The sequence below is a fragment of the Myotis yumanensis genome, unplaced genomic scaffold (genome assembly GCF_028538775.1).
Source record: "Myotis yumanensis isolate MYYU_CA2020_CCGP unplaced genomic scaffold, mMyoYum1.0.hap1 SCAF_7, whole genome shotgun sequence".
In the NCBI taxonomy this organism is placed as follows: Eukaryota; Metazoa; Chordata; class Mammalia; order Chiroptera; family Vespertilionidae; genus Myotis; species Myotis yumanensis.
The window spans coordinates 67,807,964-67,821,533 of NW_027223758.1; the positions used below are offsets into that span (position 1 = coordinate 67,807,964).

At 49.4% G+C, this 13,570-nt stretch overlaps 1 protein-coding gene across 18 annotated transcripts in view; it reads left to right on the top strand.

Moving 5' to 3' along the window:
- Nucleotides 1-11,617: 11,617 nt before the first annotated feature.
- The window catches only part of ZMYND8 (zinc finger MYND-type containing 8), a 110,224-nt gene continuing 108,271 nt past the window's right edge, over nt 11,618-13,570 (top strand). For 3 of the 18 annotated variants that reach the window (XM_070420795.1, XM_070420797.1, XM_070420800.1), the window contains exon 1: nt 11,621-11,760. In XM_070420795.1, the coding sequence (XP_070276896.1) occupies nt 11,747-11,760 (14 nt within the window). In that variant the 5' untranslated portion in view covers nt 11,621-11,746. Of the gene's footprint in view, nt 11,761-12,103; nt 12,219-12,664; nt 12,968-13,570 lie in introns of those variants that run through there. The other 15 variants (XM_070420790.1, XM_070420786.1, XM_070420793.1 and 12 more) reach the window with 10 other exon arrangements.

Below are 13,570 nucleotides of genomic sequence, written 5' to 3' on the forward strand. Positions count from 1 at the left end.
GTTGGCCATACTGGTTGCTCTTTATGGCATCTGTACTGAATACTAAGAACGGGGTAGGTCATTTTCTTGGAGTCCTCACCCCACCCTGAGTGCCTGGTGCTGTTCTCTCACTTACACTGAGGCAACAGCGGGTTCAGAGAGGTTGAGTTACTCTTCCTAGGAGGCTCGGGATCCCAAAACAGAAAGGTAAGAGAGACAACACTACTAGGGAGAGTTTGACGAGGCCTGAGAGTTAGGCGTGCCAGATTAAATATAGGATGTACCGAGACTAAAAAATTGTTCATTGTTTTATCTGAAATCCAAGTTTAACTTGGCATCCTGTATTTTTATTTGCTGAACCTAGCCACAGTGCCGGAGTTCTGATGTCAGGCTGGCGGAGGCCTGGGGTACAGCAGAGACAAGAGGCATCAGGGTGAGCTGGGCCCTGGGGCTGGAGAGCCAGAGGGTGGGTGAGATCAGTGAAGAGGGGCAGAGATGGGAAGGCCCAGACACCAGGGTAACCCACCCCTTCTGCCTGGGGCTTCAGCTTCAGTTTTGGCCTGCAGCTCCTCAGCTACTCTTTTGAGCTGCTCCAGGGGAATACCAAGTAGGCTGGCCTGCTCCTGCAAGGTATGTATGCTTTACATACAAATGACTGTAGCTGCCTTTGGTAGCCTGGTTACCACCAGCGGGCTTCAGTGTCCCTGTTGCCTGGACTTGCCAACTGGGGCTTCGGCAGGCATCCTCAAGGTTGATTCCTTCAGCCATTCCCGCTCAACATTCCCCCAATTACTTCTGAGCACCCACCATGTGCCAGGAGATAAAGAATTGACTAAAGAGACACTAAATATGAAATCAGTCATAGGAATTTATATCCAGTTATTAAACATGTATTAAGTATTAAATTATGATTTCCATACGTACCACGAGGGCAACATATGTATGGCAAGGGGATCTAATTTATTGGGCAGTGGGTCCAGGAAGGCTGCCCTGAAGAAATGAATTTTGTGGCGGGTTTTGAAGTTACCTGATAACAACAGTGACAGCTAATTAGTGCCAGATACTGCAAATAAGCCCTTTTACTACAGGAACTAGTTTAATCCCGACTAAACTCTGGGAGGTGTTATTATCTACATTTTACAGGCCCAGAGAGGCTCAGTTACTTGCACAAGGTCACACAGTGAGTGAAGGACATCAGAATTTGAACTCCGCCTGCCTGAGAAGGCTGGGGTCTGCAGTTCAGAGACCAGGCTGAAGTTGGAGACGGGAACCCTGCAGGCCCCCCACCCCGAAGGCTCGGTTAGGAATTCGAGACCGGCCTGAGAACAATGGGAAACCTTTGCAAAGTTTTTGAGGTGGAGGTTGGGGGGATGGGGGTGTGTCCTGGTCCAAATAGAAATTTCAAAAGATCCCTCTGGCTGCTGAGGGTGGGGGTGGGAGCTGACTGGGGCCTGGGGGCTGGTGGGAAGCTGGTCCCTTCCTGCCCAGATACACAGCTAATAGTGGCTCCAAGAGAGACACAAGCTCTGCAGAATGGTGCTACGCAGCCGGAATCGACAGTCAAAGATGCTCCGAAGGTACAGGGCTCCAGGATGGGAGGTGGGAGAGGGAAAGGTCAAGGGTGACGTCCAGGTTTTCGGCTTTTGGAATTGGATGGGAAATACTGGGAGGGGGCAAGGCTCGGTCGCCTGAGAGAGCCCCTCAGAGTTGAGTTTTGATCAACTGTCCCTGCGCCCGAGATTTCCTTTTGTCTTGGCATGTGTTGTTGTTTTTTTGCTGTTGTTGCTGATTGGGTTCCTGATCGCCTTTGCATGATTCCTGTCAAATTCGGTTCCCTTTCGCCATAGCATTTGTTTCTTGGAATTTTAGAGGTTGAGAGGACTCAGACTTCATTTTTCTTATCAGGGTCGTCCTTTTGCAGATGGATGAGCGATTTCACTTTTCTGCGCCTCGGTTTCCTCATCTGTGGTTCATAGAGTTGTGGGGAGGATTCCATTAATTTACATGCAAAATGTGCTCAGAACAGTGCCTGGCCTGGGTGAGGCTCCGTACGGGTGTGAGAGTGGCGCTCTTACCGGTGATGATGATACTCATGTTGTAACAAGGAAGGAGATGGAGGCAGGGGTGGCTGTAAAAAGGGGTGAAAAGTCCATAGACGTCACTCCAGTTATTTAGCAACATAGGAAGCATCTTTTTGTTCCAGTAGTAAGCAACCTATTTTAAAAGGATGGACAGAAGCTCAAGGAATTTGCATTCACTCAAATGAATAAACATCGAGAGACTCCCAAATGCTGCACTTCCTCTAGGCAGTGGGATTACAACCTTGTATAGGAAAACAAATTTTCTGCCTTGAAAAGCAAATGCAACACCTCATTTTAGAATGTGTTAAGTGCTGGGAAGAAAAGGAAACCAGTGTTGTGACATGATGTGATCCCGGGGGGCCTCCTGGAGGAGGTGACATTTGGTCCTGGGTCTGAAGCATCAGAAGGAGCAAGTGCAAAGGTCCATAACACGTTTGGCAGGAGTCAACGGACACATTTTGAGGACCTCCAGTAGGTCAAGATGGCTGGAGTAAACAGTTGAAGGATAGAATTAGCTGGTTATATTTCTGCATATCACCATAGATGAAATTACTGCGATTGGACTTTTATTCACATACAAATGGAAACTTTATAGGGTTCAACCTCATAGATTGTGCTAAAAGGTGCTAAATCCATATTACGGCCATGGCTGAACTAGTGGAGATCTTGTACAAAACCTGCTTTATGTAAGAAGAAAATGCCATTCATTGGACAAATATTTACTGAGCAACTACTATGCCCCAGGCCTGTGCTGGCCCTGGGAACATTGGTGAGCAGATACACAGAGTCCCTGTCTTTGTACACAGACAAAAGGTCAGTAAACAAATAAGGTTCTTGTATGTGGTGCTACGTCATCCTAGGAAGGAAACAACCGAGTGATGTCCCAGAAAATGTAAGGAAGTTGGCCTCAGGTGGGTGGTCAGGACAGGCCTCCGTGGAAGAGTGAGTGGCATTTGTAATGGGATCCGAGTCCTGAGATGAAGCCACCATGGGAAATGGTGCTCCAGGTTGAGGACCCTGGGGGTGCAGAGGACCTGAGGTGGGGCCCAGCCTAGAGAGGCTGAGGAGGAGCTGAGGAAGGAGGCCAGTGTTGCCAGAACAGAGGGAGGAAGGGGGAGCCATTGGAGAGGAGGGTAGAGTAGGAAGCAGCCTGCAGAAGTCACAGTCAGGGGCCGTGTCTTTTCATATCTTCGTTCATTGACTCTGCAGGGCCACCTTATGAGATAGGAAGTACTATTCCTATCGTATAGGCGGGAAGCCAGGTGCAGAGTCATGGAAATTATTTGGGTTTCTGGTGCGTGGCAGGGGCAGACATAGTCCCAGTAGCTTGGGTCCTAAGTGTACCTGTTCTTAATTATCTTTCCATGGGGTTCTTCTCCTTTGGGGTAGACTCAAAGACTGTGTGGATTAGATGGGAGAAGGGGGATACAGAGAACATTCTGGAATATTCTGAACCCGAGGAATGGAAAGATGGCAGAGGGAAGAGTGAGCTTGTTTCTGACTAGCTCCATGCTCAGATCCTCTGCACCTCCTTCACTGGCCTTTTCTGGCCACACTTAGCTTTTATTTGTTTTTCTGAAACACTAAGTTACCAAGTTCAAGCCTGCCTCAGGGCTTTGTACTTGCTATTCCCTCCACCTGGAAGGCTCCAGGTCCAGCAGCTCAAATGTCACAGCCTCCCTGGGAGCCCTCCCCCACCTTCCTACAGCAGGCCACCCCTCAGTGCTGTCACTCCCCTACATCCTCACCGGCTTTGTTTTCTTCATAGCATTGGTCTCAGTTTGATATTTTATCTTCCTCATGTGTTTGTTTTATCGCTCATCACCTCCTCTGCTCAGCCTTCAGCTCCTAGAAAGCAGGAGCAACGGACCATAGGTCTGGCCCTTCGAGGGGGAGAGGGTGCTCCCTACATTATCTGTGGATTGTCCATGAACAGCACGGACACGCCTGCCAGGGGTTAGATACACAGATCTGGGGTCAAGGGGAAGGTTGGAGCTGGGTAGTGTAATCTGGAATCTGTGGAGGCAGTGGATGGAATTCTGACGGAAAGGTTGCAAGGAAAGGAAAGCCGCCCACATGTCCTGTGCAGGCGTTCAATAATCCTCACATGCCCACTTCACAGACTTGGACACTGAGGCACGAAAAGGTTAAATAACTTAAGTTCCCTAAGCAGCCAGAGAGGAAGCTCAGAATGGACTCCCCCTTCTCCAACAGGCTGGCTCTCGAGCCCAGACTAGGGGAACTACAGCCAGAAGGTCAGAGCAGAGCAGGAGTTGCCGGGCCAGGCGGTGTTTTTGAAAACTCTGAGGTGTCCAGTAGCAAATGTTAGTAAGAGGTCAAGGAACAATGGACCTAATACTAACTAGCCTGTTGAAGTTGATTCTTGGAAGTCAATGATGACTTCTTCTTTCAAAAAAGTCCTGTTCAAAAATAACTTATTCTAAACAGCTACATACAAATAGAAAAGAAACACAAGAGATTTTACCTAATGAGAGCACTTGTAAGAATCTATGACTAATTCACAGGTGAGGAATGCTGGCATGAATTTACAAATAGATGCAAAACCTGGCAAAATTCCTCAATATCCACAAGTCAATAGTCCATTGCATTCCCGGGGACTACATTTGCATTTCTATGGACACGAGTCATTTGCATTACTGAAAGTCTTCTACCATTTACCGTGGTGAAGTAGCTTAAACACCAGGTCACCCAGTGGGGAAGCGAGCTGGACTACACATTGATTTGTTTTTGCCTGTTTCATAGCCTTTCACAATTTTCTTGATATAACATTTATTAATTTATTTTTGCAGAAGTAATCCATTCAAAGTGTTGAAATTCAAAAGGGATAAAAGTTATAATGGTGCAAAGTCTCCTTCCCACTCCCAACCCAACCACCCAGTATATCTTGTTAGCACTTTCTTAAGTGTGCTTCCAAGAGATTCTATGTATAATAGGCAAACATGTTAAGAAAAAGATAGACACATGCAGAGATTTGCCCTTTTTTTAAAAAAAAATATTTTATTGATTTTTTTTTACAGAGAGGAAGGGAGAGGGAGAGAGAGTTGGAAACATCGATGAGAGAGAAACATCGATCAGCTGCCTCCTGCACACCTCCTACTGGGGATATGCCCGCAACCAAGGTACATGCCCTTGACCGGAATCGAACCCGGGACCCCTCAGTCCATAGGCCGGCGCTCTATCCACTGAGCCAAACTGGTTAGGGCAGATTTGCCAATTTTTAAAAAATGGTATTATATTCCACATACTGGTGTGTGTTTTAACTCAACGGTGGTTAGAGTTTGTTTCACATTAGTACATAAGAATTCCAAGATTCTTTTTTCAGAGCTGCACAGTATTCTGTTGTGGTGGGACCATGTTTATTTAATCAGTTTCTTTATTGATGGCATGGTGACTTACGAATAACTGTCACTCAAAAGGAGTGGGTAATTACTGAGGCAGAAGAGACTGTACAAGATGTTTGCTTAGGGCAGAACTATTCATAGTTCCTACCTCAGTTTCTTCATCTGGGAAATGGGTTGATGATTATAGTGGTGCCCACCTCCTAGAGTTGGGAAGGTAAATGGGTTAGTTCATGTAAATTGCTTAGAACAGTACTTGACACCGAGCTTGGAACATGTTAGCTATTAGTATTTTTCCATATCCTCCTTGGGAAAGTCTGATGGTGAAGGAGGAAGGAAACTGAGCTGGAAGCATTCAGAAAATACCTTTTTAAGAGTAAGCAGAGCTCTAGCCAGTTTGGCTCAGTAGACAGAGTGTTGGCCTGTGGACCAAAGGGTCCCGGGTTTGATTCCAGTCAAGGGCACGAATTTAGATTGTAGGCTCCTCCCCTGCCCGGGCCCTGGTCAGAGTTCGTGCAGGAGGCAACCAATCTCTGTCATCAATGTTTCTCTCTATCTTTCCCTCTCTTTTTCACTTTCCCTAAAAATCAATGGAAAAATATCCTTAGGTGAAGATTAACAATAAAACACACACACACACAACAACAACAAAAACAAAAACAGTTAAAAAAAAAAGAGAAAGCAGAGAGGGAAGTTATAACAGCAACTAAATGAGTGCTGACTGTACTGTGTTCTTGATAGGAATGGTCCATCCAATATTTCCAGGCAGGTGTTATGATGGCTCCCATTGTACAGATGAGAAAATCAAGGCACAGAGAATTTCATACCTCAAACAAGACCACCCAGTTGGCAAGTGGGGTGGCTGGATTCACACCCAGACAGTCTGATGCCAGCAGCCACACACTCAACCACTGCACAGTTCTGCCGCTTGATGTGGGGAGAAAGGAAAAAGGTTAAAAGTGTAAGAGAAAGGAGGCGAATTGTGGAGCCAGGGCTCAGGTAGGAAGGCATCTGATAGAGGGAGCAGGGGCAGAGGTGCTGGTTGGCCTGGGGAAATCCTCCTTTCTGAAGCAGGTGAGAAGGCAGGAAGGAAGATGCGGACACGTGAGGCCAGAGGAGGGAAATGGCTTTCTGTTAGATGGCTTGGGGAAGTGGGGAGGGGCCGAGTGCAAGATCAAGTACAAAGGCCTGGGGGAGGGAGGGAATGAGGCTGTGTTAGGCGGTGGAAAGAACAGATGGATGACCAGAGTGACTGGGGGGAGTGAGCCCGAGGAGCAGGGAAGAAGAGGAATGAAGTCAGAGATCAGGGAGGCACTGCTCCTGTAGGGAGGGCCAAGGGCCATCTTTAGCATTTGGGCTTTTAATCTGAGTGATGGTGGACTTTGTGCAGAGGAGGGACAAGATCTGACTTGTTCTAAAAGGCTCACTGGCTGCCTCTGTCTGTGTGCAGTGTGCGTGTGCATACACATTTACAAGGGCAGAAACGGGAGGCTCGGGCCAGAGACCCCTGCCTGCAGCGGGGGATGGTGTTCTGTGGAGCTCGAATACACGGGGAGCATAATGTCAGACGCCGAGAGCACAATGGTGAAGCGTTCAGGCCAGGTCTTTGCCTCGAAGCTCTCAGCCTAGTTCAGTGTTTTCTCACCTGGTCAGTGTTAGGTCTGATCAAATGATTGAATGGATACCCCCACCCCTGGCAGATCAGACCGAACAGGCAGTAGTGACATTGGGGCTGACTAGTTCTTTGTTGTGGGTGGTGGTGCGGGGTGGGGGTGGGGGGCATCCTGTGCACGGCAGTTGTTCAGCAGCATCCCTGGTCTCCACACTGGATGTAGTAGGGCACCCTTCCTCCGGATGTGGCAACGTCTCCAGCCACTGCCACTGGTCTAGCAGGAGAGAGAAACTAACAGAGCAAATAGATAACGTGCTCTTCCTTCCATAGTAACTGCAGGGAAGTGGAGGTCCGGATCATCTTTCTTTTCATTTTCCTTTTGTTCCTGCATCCCTTCCATCTCTCCCCACACACTGTGGCCATCTGTCTGGTTGATGTACCATCCCCCCATGCCCTTCCCTTCTCCCTCCATTTGCCTAATCCTGCCAGTCCCTCCTAGAAAGAAGTGGGGAAAAAAAAAAAAAAAGACCTTCCAGGGGACTCTTCTCCAAGGTAGGGCGTCCTAACTGCCTCTCTGTGGCTGTAACATGACTCCTTCTTCTGAAGGTGAGCCCTTCTGTCACCGTGCCTGAAGTGGGCCTCCGTTCCAATTGGCTGAAAGGAACAAAACAAAACAAGATATTTAAACCATTTCCTTGCCTCGATCCCCACGTTTCCCATAACGGACCGAGGGGCCTGCTGCGAGCTTGAGGCCGATAACTCCGTGGGTGCTTATTTTCATAGCCAGCCGAACAGGCTATCTCGGGCTGCAGCTTGCCCAGGCCGCTCCTCCTGCTGCTGGCCTGGCTGCGGGCCAGCCCAGTGGAGAGCCATGTCGGGGAGGCCAGGCCGCCGCTAGTGAGGGTGCCTGGGGAAGGGAGCTGGGGCCAGCCCTTCCTCTCCTGGGAGACCAGCTTTATCACCGGGGCTCTGCCTGGCTTCCTTCTGCCTGATTCTGTCCCCCGATTCTCTCCGTCCCCTGGGAATATGAAGAGAGACAGGCTTAATCTATTTCTATTAGCTCATTGCTTATTAATATCACCACGGAACCTGCTTGTTTAGGCCTGTGCTGGCTTTTCTATCCAGAGCCACAATGGTTGGATTTTTTTCTTCCTTTTACTTTCAGCCAAGGATTCCCTACCTTGGCACAATGAGATGGCTGGGCCACATAATTCCGTGCTGGGGGGCTGTTCTGTGCGCTGTAGGATGTTTAGCAGCATCCCTACTAGATAGTGATAACCGCCAAATCTACAGACATTGTTACATATCCGGGGAGGGGGGGGCGGGGTGGGGTGGGGATGGACAAAACCACCCCTGGTTGAGAATCACTGATTTCAAGGAATATAAAAGCCTGATTTTAGAGACGGCAAAGCGACTCCCTTGAAATCTTGGTGGAGGTCTGTAGGGAGGGAGGAGGTTTCTCTGGGCCTTTGGTGAATCTGATCTAAAATTCTCCCAACTGTATCATTCAGGACTTAAAACTCATGGTCAAAGGAGCTGACCCCTTAAAGAAAACACTGACCATATGCTTCTCTTTTCTTTCTGTAGAGGCAAGTGAAGGTACAGGGTTTAGCGATGTGGAGTCCTAACCGGGTTGGAAGTCTGGTCTCTGGCCCTTGCCAGCTGTGTGACCTTGGGCAGCTCACTTCACGTCTTTGGGCTCACTTCCACGTCTGTAACCAGGCTCCCTGCCTCCTGGAGCCAGTCTGTGCAAAGTGCTGATTTAGCCCAGGGCCTGGCTCACCGGGAGCGTTTGGTAGCTGCCAGGACCCCTCCGTGCAGGGAGGGTTTGAGGAGGGCCTCGGAATGCTCTCTAGACACAGGCCAGCAGCACTGGGAGGAACTCTTATCAGCCACATTCCATCAAGCCCAGGAATGGCCCTTAGTGGGCCTGCCCTGGGCTTCCTTTTTGATCCGTCACTCTGCCACTATACCTTTGTCACTGTCCCCAGCCCAAATGCTGTTTTCCAGATAACGCAGATCTACCTGAATGCCAACAGCATTCCTCAAACAGAGCAGAGCTGCCAGAATAAGCCTGCAGCTTCCTGCTCTTTGCCCCAGAAAACATTTCAAGTGATCAAGTGATCAGAGAGAGGAGGGGAGGGAGGGGGAGGATGCTGCAGCTGCTTATGCAACAAGCTTTAATCCCTGGTTAAAATCCACCACGCGGCACCAGTGGCATATTTCATTTCCTCATTGGGTCGTGAAGTTAGCTGCACACAAGATTCATCACAAACCCAGTCGTATTTGTGCCTCCCCCCCCTCACCCTCCCAAAAAAGTAGCACCGCAGAGACAAACAGTATTCCCCATGGAATGGTGGTGGAGGAAACAGTCTGATTAGCTCTGGCCTACGACTCTTGTCCCCCATTTGGTCTCCCGGTACAGGCAGAGCGAGCTTCCTACCCCAGGAAGAGCAGGCCCCTCCTTTCTCTGGTGAGGCCCAGGCTTGTTGTCCTGAGGGCTGGTTCTCCCTGCGTCTTGGCCTCTTTACCCTAAAATACAAGGACAACAGCAACAAAATCCCCTCCCTTTTCATACAGCCTGGGCCCTGTCCCTGCAGTACTGTGTGTGTGGATTCCTGGCTTGTTGCTGCTTAATAGAAGGCTCCCCAGCAGGAAGAATTGATGTACACTTGGTGGGCATTTGTTGTCCCTGTGTGTGTGTGTGGGGGCGGGGGGGGGGGGCGGGCAGGGAGAGCAAGCCATCAGCTCTGTTTTCTTTGTGGGAACGAATGGCGTGGGACAGCAAAGAAAGCCCAAGAGTCCTAATTTTAGAAGCGTCGGGATCCTTGATTGGGCCGTGGTTTTACCTTCTGGAATATGGCTGCCTCACCCCTGGAAGCTCTCTCCAGCCTCTAAAGAATGGTGTTTACTTAGCTTCCGTCGTTCCACTTGCTGTTTTAAAATAAATCTTGTTAATTAAGCAGCTTGTCTTGAAGAGGAAGGAAAGCAAGCATGGGCATTTTGAGATCCTTTTGGGTTTGCCTTTTTCTTCCCAGGGTGCAGACCAACTACAAAGGCAGCTTTGGGGCGCAAACAGGCAAAGACCACCTACTACTACTGAAATGGGTGGAAGTATAAGCAGCTCTGAAAAACTAGTTAATATTTTACTGGGGAGCAGTGCCAGAGTTGGTGGGGGGGCGGGAGCTGGCAAGTATAGAGCTGTGTGTGAAATAGCTGTTCCATCTGCCTTCGGGGACGAAAAGAAGCCGTCCTCTGTGGAAATAAATTTCAGCAAGAATCCTTATAAAGCCCATGGGATTTGTCTGCCCACCGAGGGCCCAGCTCCCCAAGCACATACATACAGGGGTGATTGTGACAGGAAGGGCTAAGCAGTGGGTGTATGCCTGACTAATAATGGGGGTTCTTGTTCCCTCCCCGAGTTTGACATCTTTCTTTCTTTCTCCCTCTGGATTTAAATGGCTTCTCAGACCGAGAGGCACTGCCTGTGCCCTGGATTCAGAAGGTACACGCCTCCTTGGGAAGCAAAGGCGAGAGACAGCGGCTCACTCTCTCTCTCTTTCTGCATCTGCCGGGGGAGCTGCAGCTGGTATTTTTCCACAGGCCTTTTCTGCGCTCTCGGGGCCTAGTCCTTCCCAGCCAGGCCCAGAGTCCGAGAGAGGGTTAATAGGCAGGAAGCTGAAGGCATCGCAGGCTAATACGGAAGTCAGATTTTTGTTTAACTGACAGGTTTAGCAGGCCTCGGCGGCGGTGGGGGAGGGGGCGGGGAGGGGAAGGGAAGTTTGTAGATCTAGGCATGTGGCCTGCTAGGAGCGCATTTGGCTTTTCTTAGGGTAAGGACGGAGAGGGGGGCCGCCCCTTGGCATCCTGGCAGGGAGGCAGGAACCCATGTTGGTTTTTCCTTTGCGTCCTGGCTGAGGGGGCTGAGAGGACAGAGCCTGTGCCGCGAGGATGGCTCTCTGGCCTGCTTTTCCAGGAGGCATTTTGACAATGACTATGCAAACTTGACCACTCGGCTCCCCTCCTCCCCTCTGCAGCCCGAGCCTCTGTGCTCTGAGAAGCCAGGGCTGCTCTTTAGCGATTTCTTGGGGTTTGCCTGTCCTGTCTGTCTGCCCCCCAGCTCCCCAGAGGCCTGCCTCCAGCCCCTTCTCCTGCCCCCTTGGCCCATTTCCTGGGGCTCCCCACTCTTCAGCTCCCCCCCTCCCCGGGTGAACCATTCTGCTGGATTGTTCTAGAAAAGGGCCAGCCTTCCTCCTAGCAGAGAGCCGCTTCTGTGGGGGGCAAGTGAGGGTGAGCCCTGTCAGCTCACCCCAAAAACTCTCTTCCCAGTGGCAGCTGGGCCTCGGGCTTTGCTGGAGCAGGTCAGGCTGGCTGCACTGGTTTGCCCGTGCTGGGAAATCTAGCCAGGGTGGGGGAGAAGTGCGTGCGGGGGCCCCTTTCCCAAGTTTTTCTTGCTGCAAAAGGCCTAGCTTAGCCTGTCTTTTTCTATGCACAGGATGGCTCTTGCTCACCAGAGCCTCACAAAGATAATCGCTCAGGAAGTGTTTCAGCCAATCCCGGGCCGCCTTACACTCCGATTTGCCGGGCCAGCCAATCGGGGATGAGCTCTTATTAGGCGGCCAGATCATCAAGCCGAAGTGCCAAACCCTTTTTCTGTGAGAACTAGGAGCCTGTCCTCCATGTTTTATAAGTATTGACATTACACAGTGTTAACAATGCATCCACAGAGGTAAGCTCGACTTTTTAACCATCTTTTCTCCCCCTCCCTCTGAGACATCCGAATTGTGGGCGAGCAGTGTGATTTCTCTGTGGCTGGCCGTGCCACACTCACCCCCACAGCACTTAGGTTAACTTGGAACTGTTTAGAGAGAATTTTTTTGCTTTCTTGGGTCACATGGCTAAGTAGCCATTAGCCATAGCTCGATTTTGCAAACTGGCAAGGGCCTGGCACACCTTTTCCTCCACCAGGACATGGTGTTTCTGAAATAGTTTGAAGCTAGATCCTGGTATGCCAAAAAAGAAGCTGTTCTTTTTTTTTTTTCCTCCTCTTTCTCTCTCTCTCTCTCTGAGCAGTTTCCCCCCTGCACTATTGTCTTCTCTTGTGTCACATGCCTGCTGGGGGAAGAAAATGGAAGGTGAGCAAGCAGGCTCCTCTCTGAGGAGAGCTCATGGCAGACAGCAAAGCAGGCAAGTTTTCCTCTCCAAAGAGGTTCTGGGAAAGCTGGACTAAGTTTTGACCAGAGAGGACGTGTGTTTTTAAACAGAACCAAGCCCTCAGCACAGCAGGGCTCAGGAGAGCTCCTAGCTCCTGGGGCCTAGGTGGGTGGTGGTGTCTCTCCATGGTCTTTTCTCTCCCTACAGGGTTTCTTCACTTGAAACTACATTGTTCAGCCTTTTTTTCCTGACTTCTGTTGATAACAGAGTGTTTGGGCTTCTGCAAGCCAGCCTGCAGCCAGCAAATGTTTCTGAAAGTGTTTTCTAGGCTTTGGAGGAAGTTTTTGGAGTAGGGATGGGGAGTGGGGGTGGGGGTGGGGGTGGGGGTAGGGGTGGGGGTGGGGGGTGGGGGAGATGTTGGACAACATCCTGCAATAAATCTGTGAGGACTCTTTTTTGGATCCCTTAGCCCTCTATTCTTGCATGATTTTCAATGAACTAATGTATCTTTTATCCTTTTCTTTTTCCTTTCCTTTTTTCCCCCCCTCATTGTATCATCTTCTGTCCTCCTGTGATAGTGCAGAGGAAATAAAATCACGTCTGTGGCTCATGACAGCATTCCCTATTCAGTTGTTGGGTTGTGTTGTTGTTGTGGTGTGTGTTTTTAATAATCCCATGTAACTGTTTTAAAAAAAATTTCCTTTTTGATCAAGTCCCAAATCTGCCAGCCTGTTCTCTCTTCTTAACTGTGGAAAAATGAGACGGTTGCTTGAACATGTTGGGTAAGTAAAGCGATCCATTTCCTCTGTGACCATGTATAAAGAGTTTGGCGAACATTTGGGGTCTGTTTATAGCAGGGGGTCTTGGCTATAGCAGTGGAGGGCTTTTCATTAGCAGGAACCAAACAGGGGCTTTTAAATAGTGTCTTGATTTTAGGTGACTGTTTGAATGCACTGTTTTTCCTGAGAACCTCAGCTAGGATGGAAGATTATACTTCCTGTTAACCCTCAGACAGGGGAGACATGTGCAGTTCATTGTGACTTGCCTGGAGACCTTTAATTGGGTTTGTTTGGATATTAGATAGAAGTCTGGGTAGGTGATCTGCTTGTGAAATATAAGAAAGTGCTTGTTCTTAAGAGTCACAGAGCTTTAAGCAAGTAGAGGGGCAGGAGCTGGTGGTGGTGTGTGGGTGTGGGTGTGGGTGTGTGTGTGGTGTGTGTGGGGTTAGTGGTGTCAGTACTCAGGTTTTAAGATACTAACACTGAGTACAAAATCCCACCCACCAGCAAACTTGATTTGATTAAGGACTCACTGCAAAACAGATTTGGCCTCTTCCAAGTCTGACCCACACACATCTGTATGCATGCTTACCTTTACTTATGAAT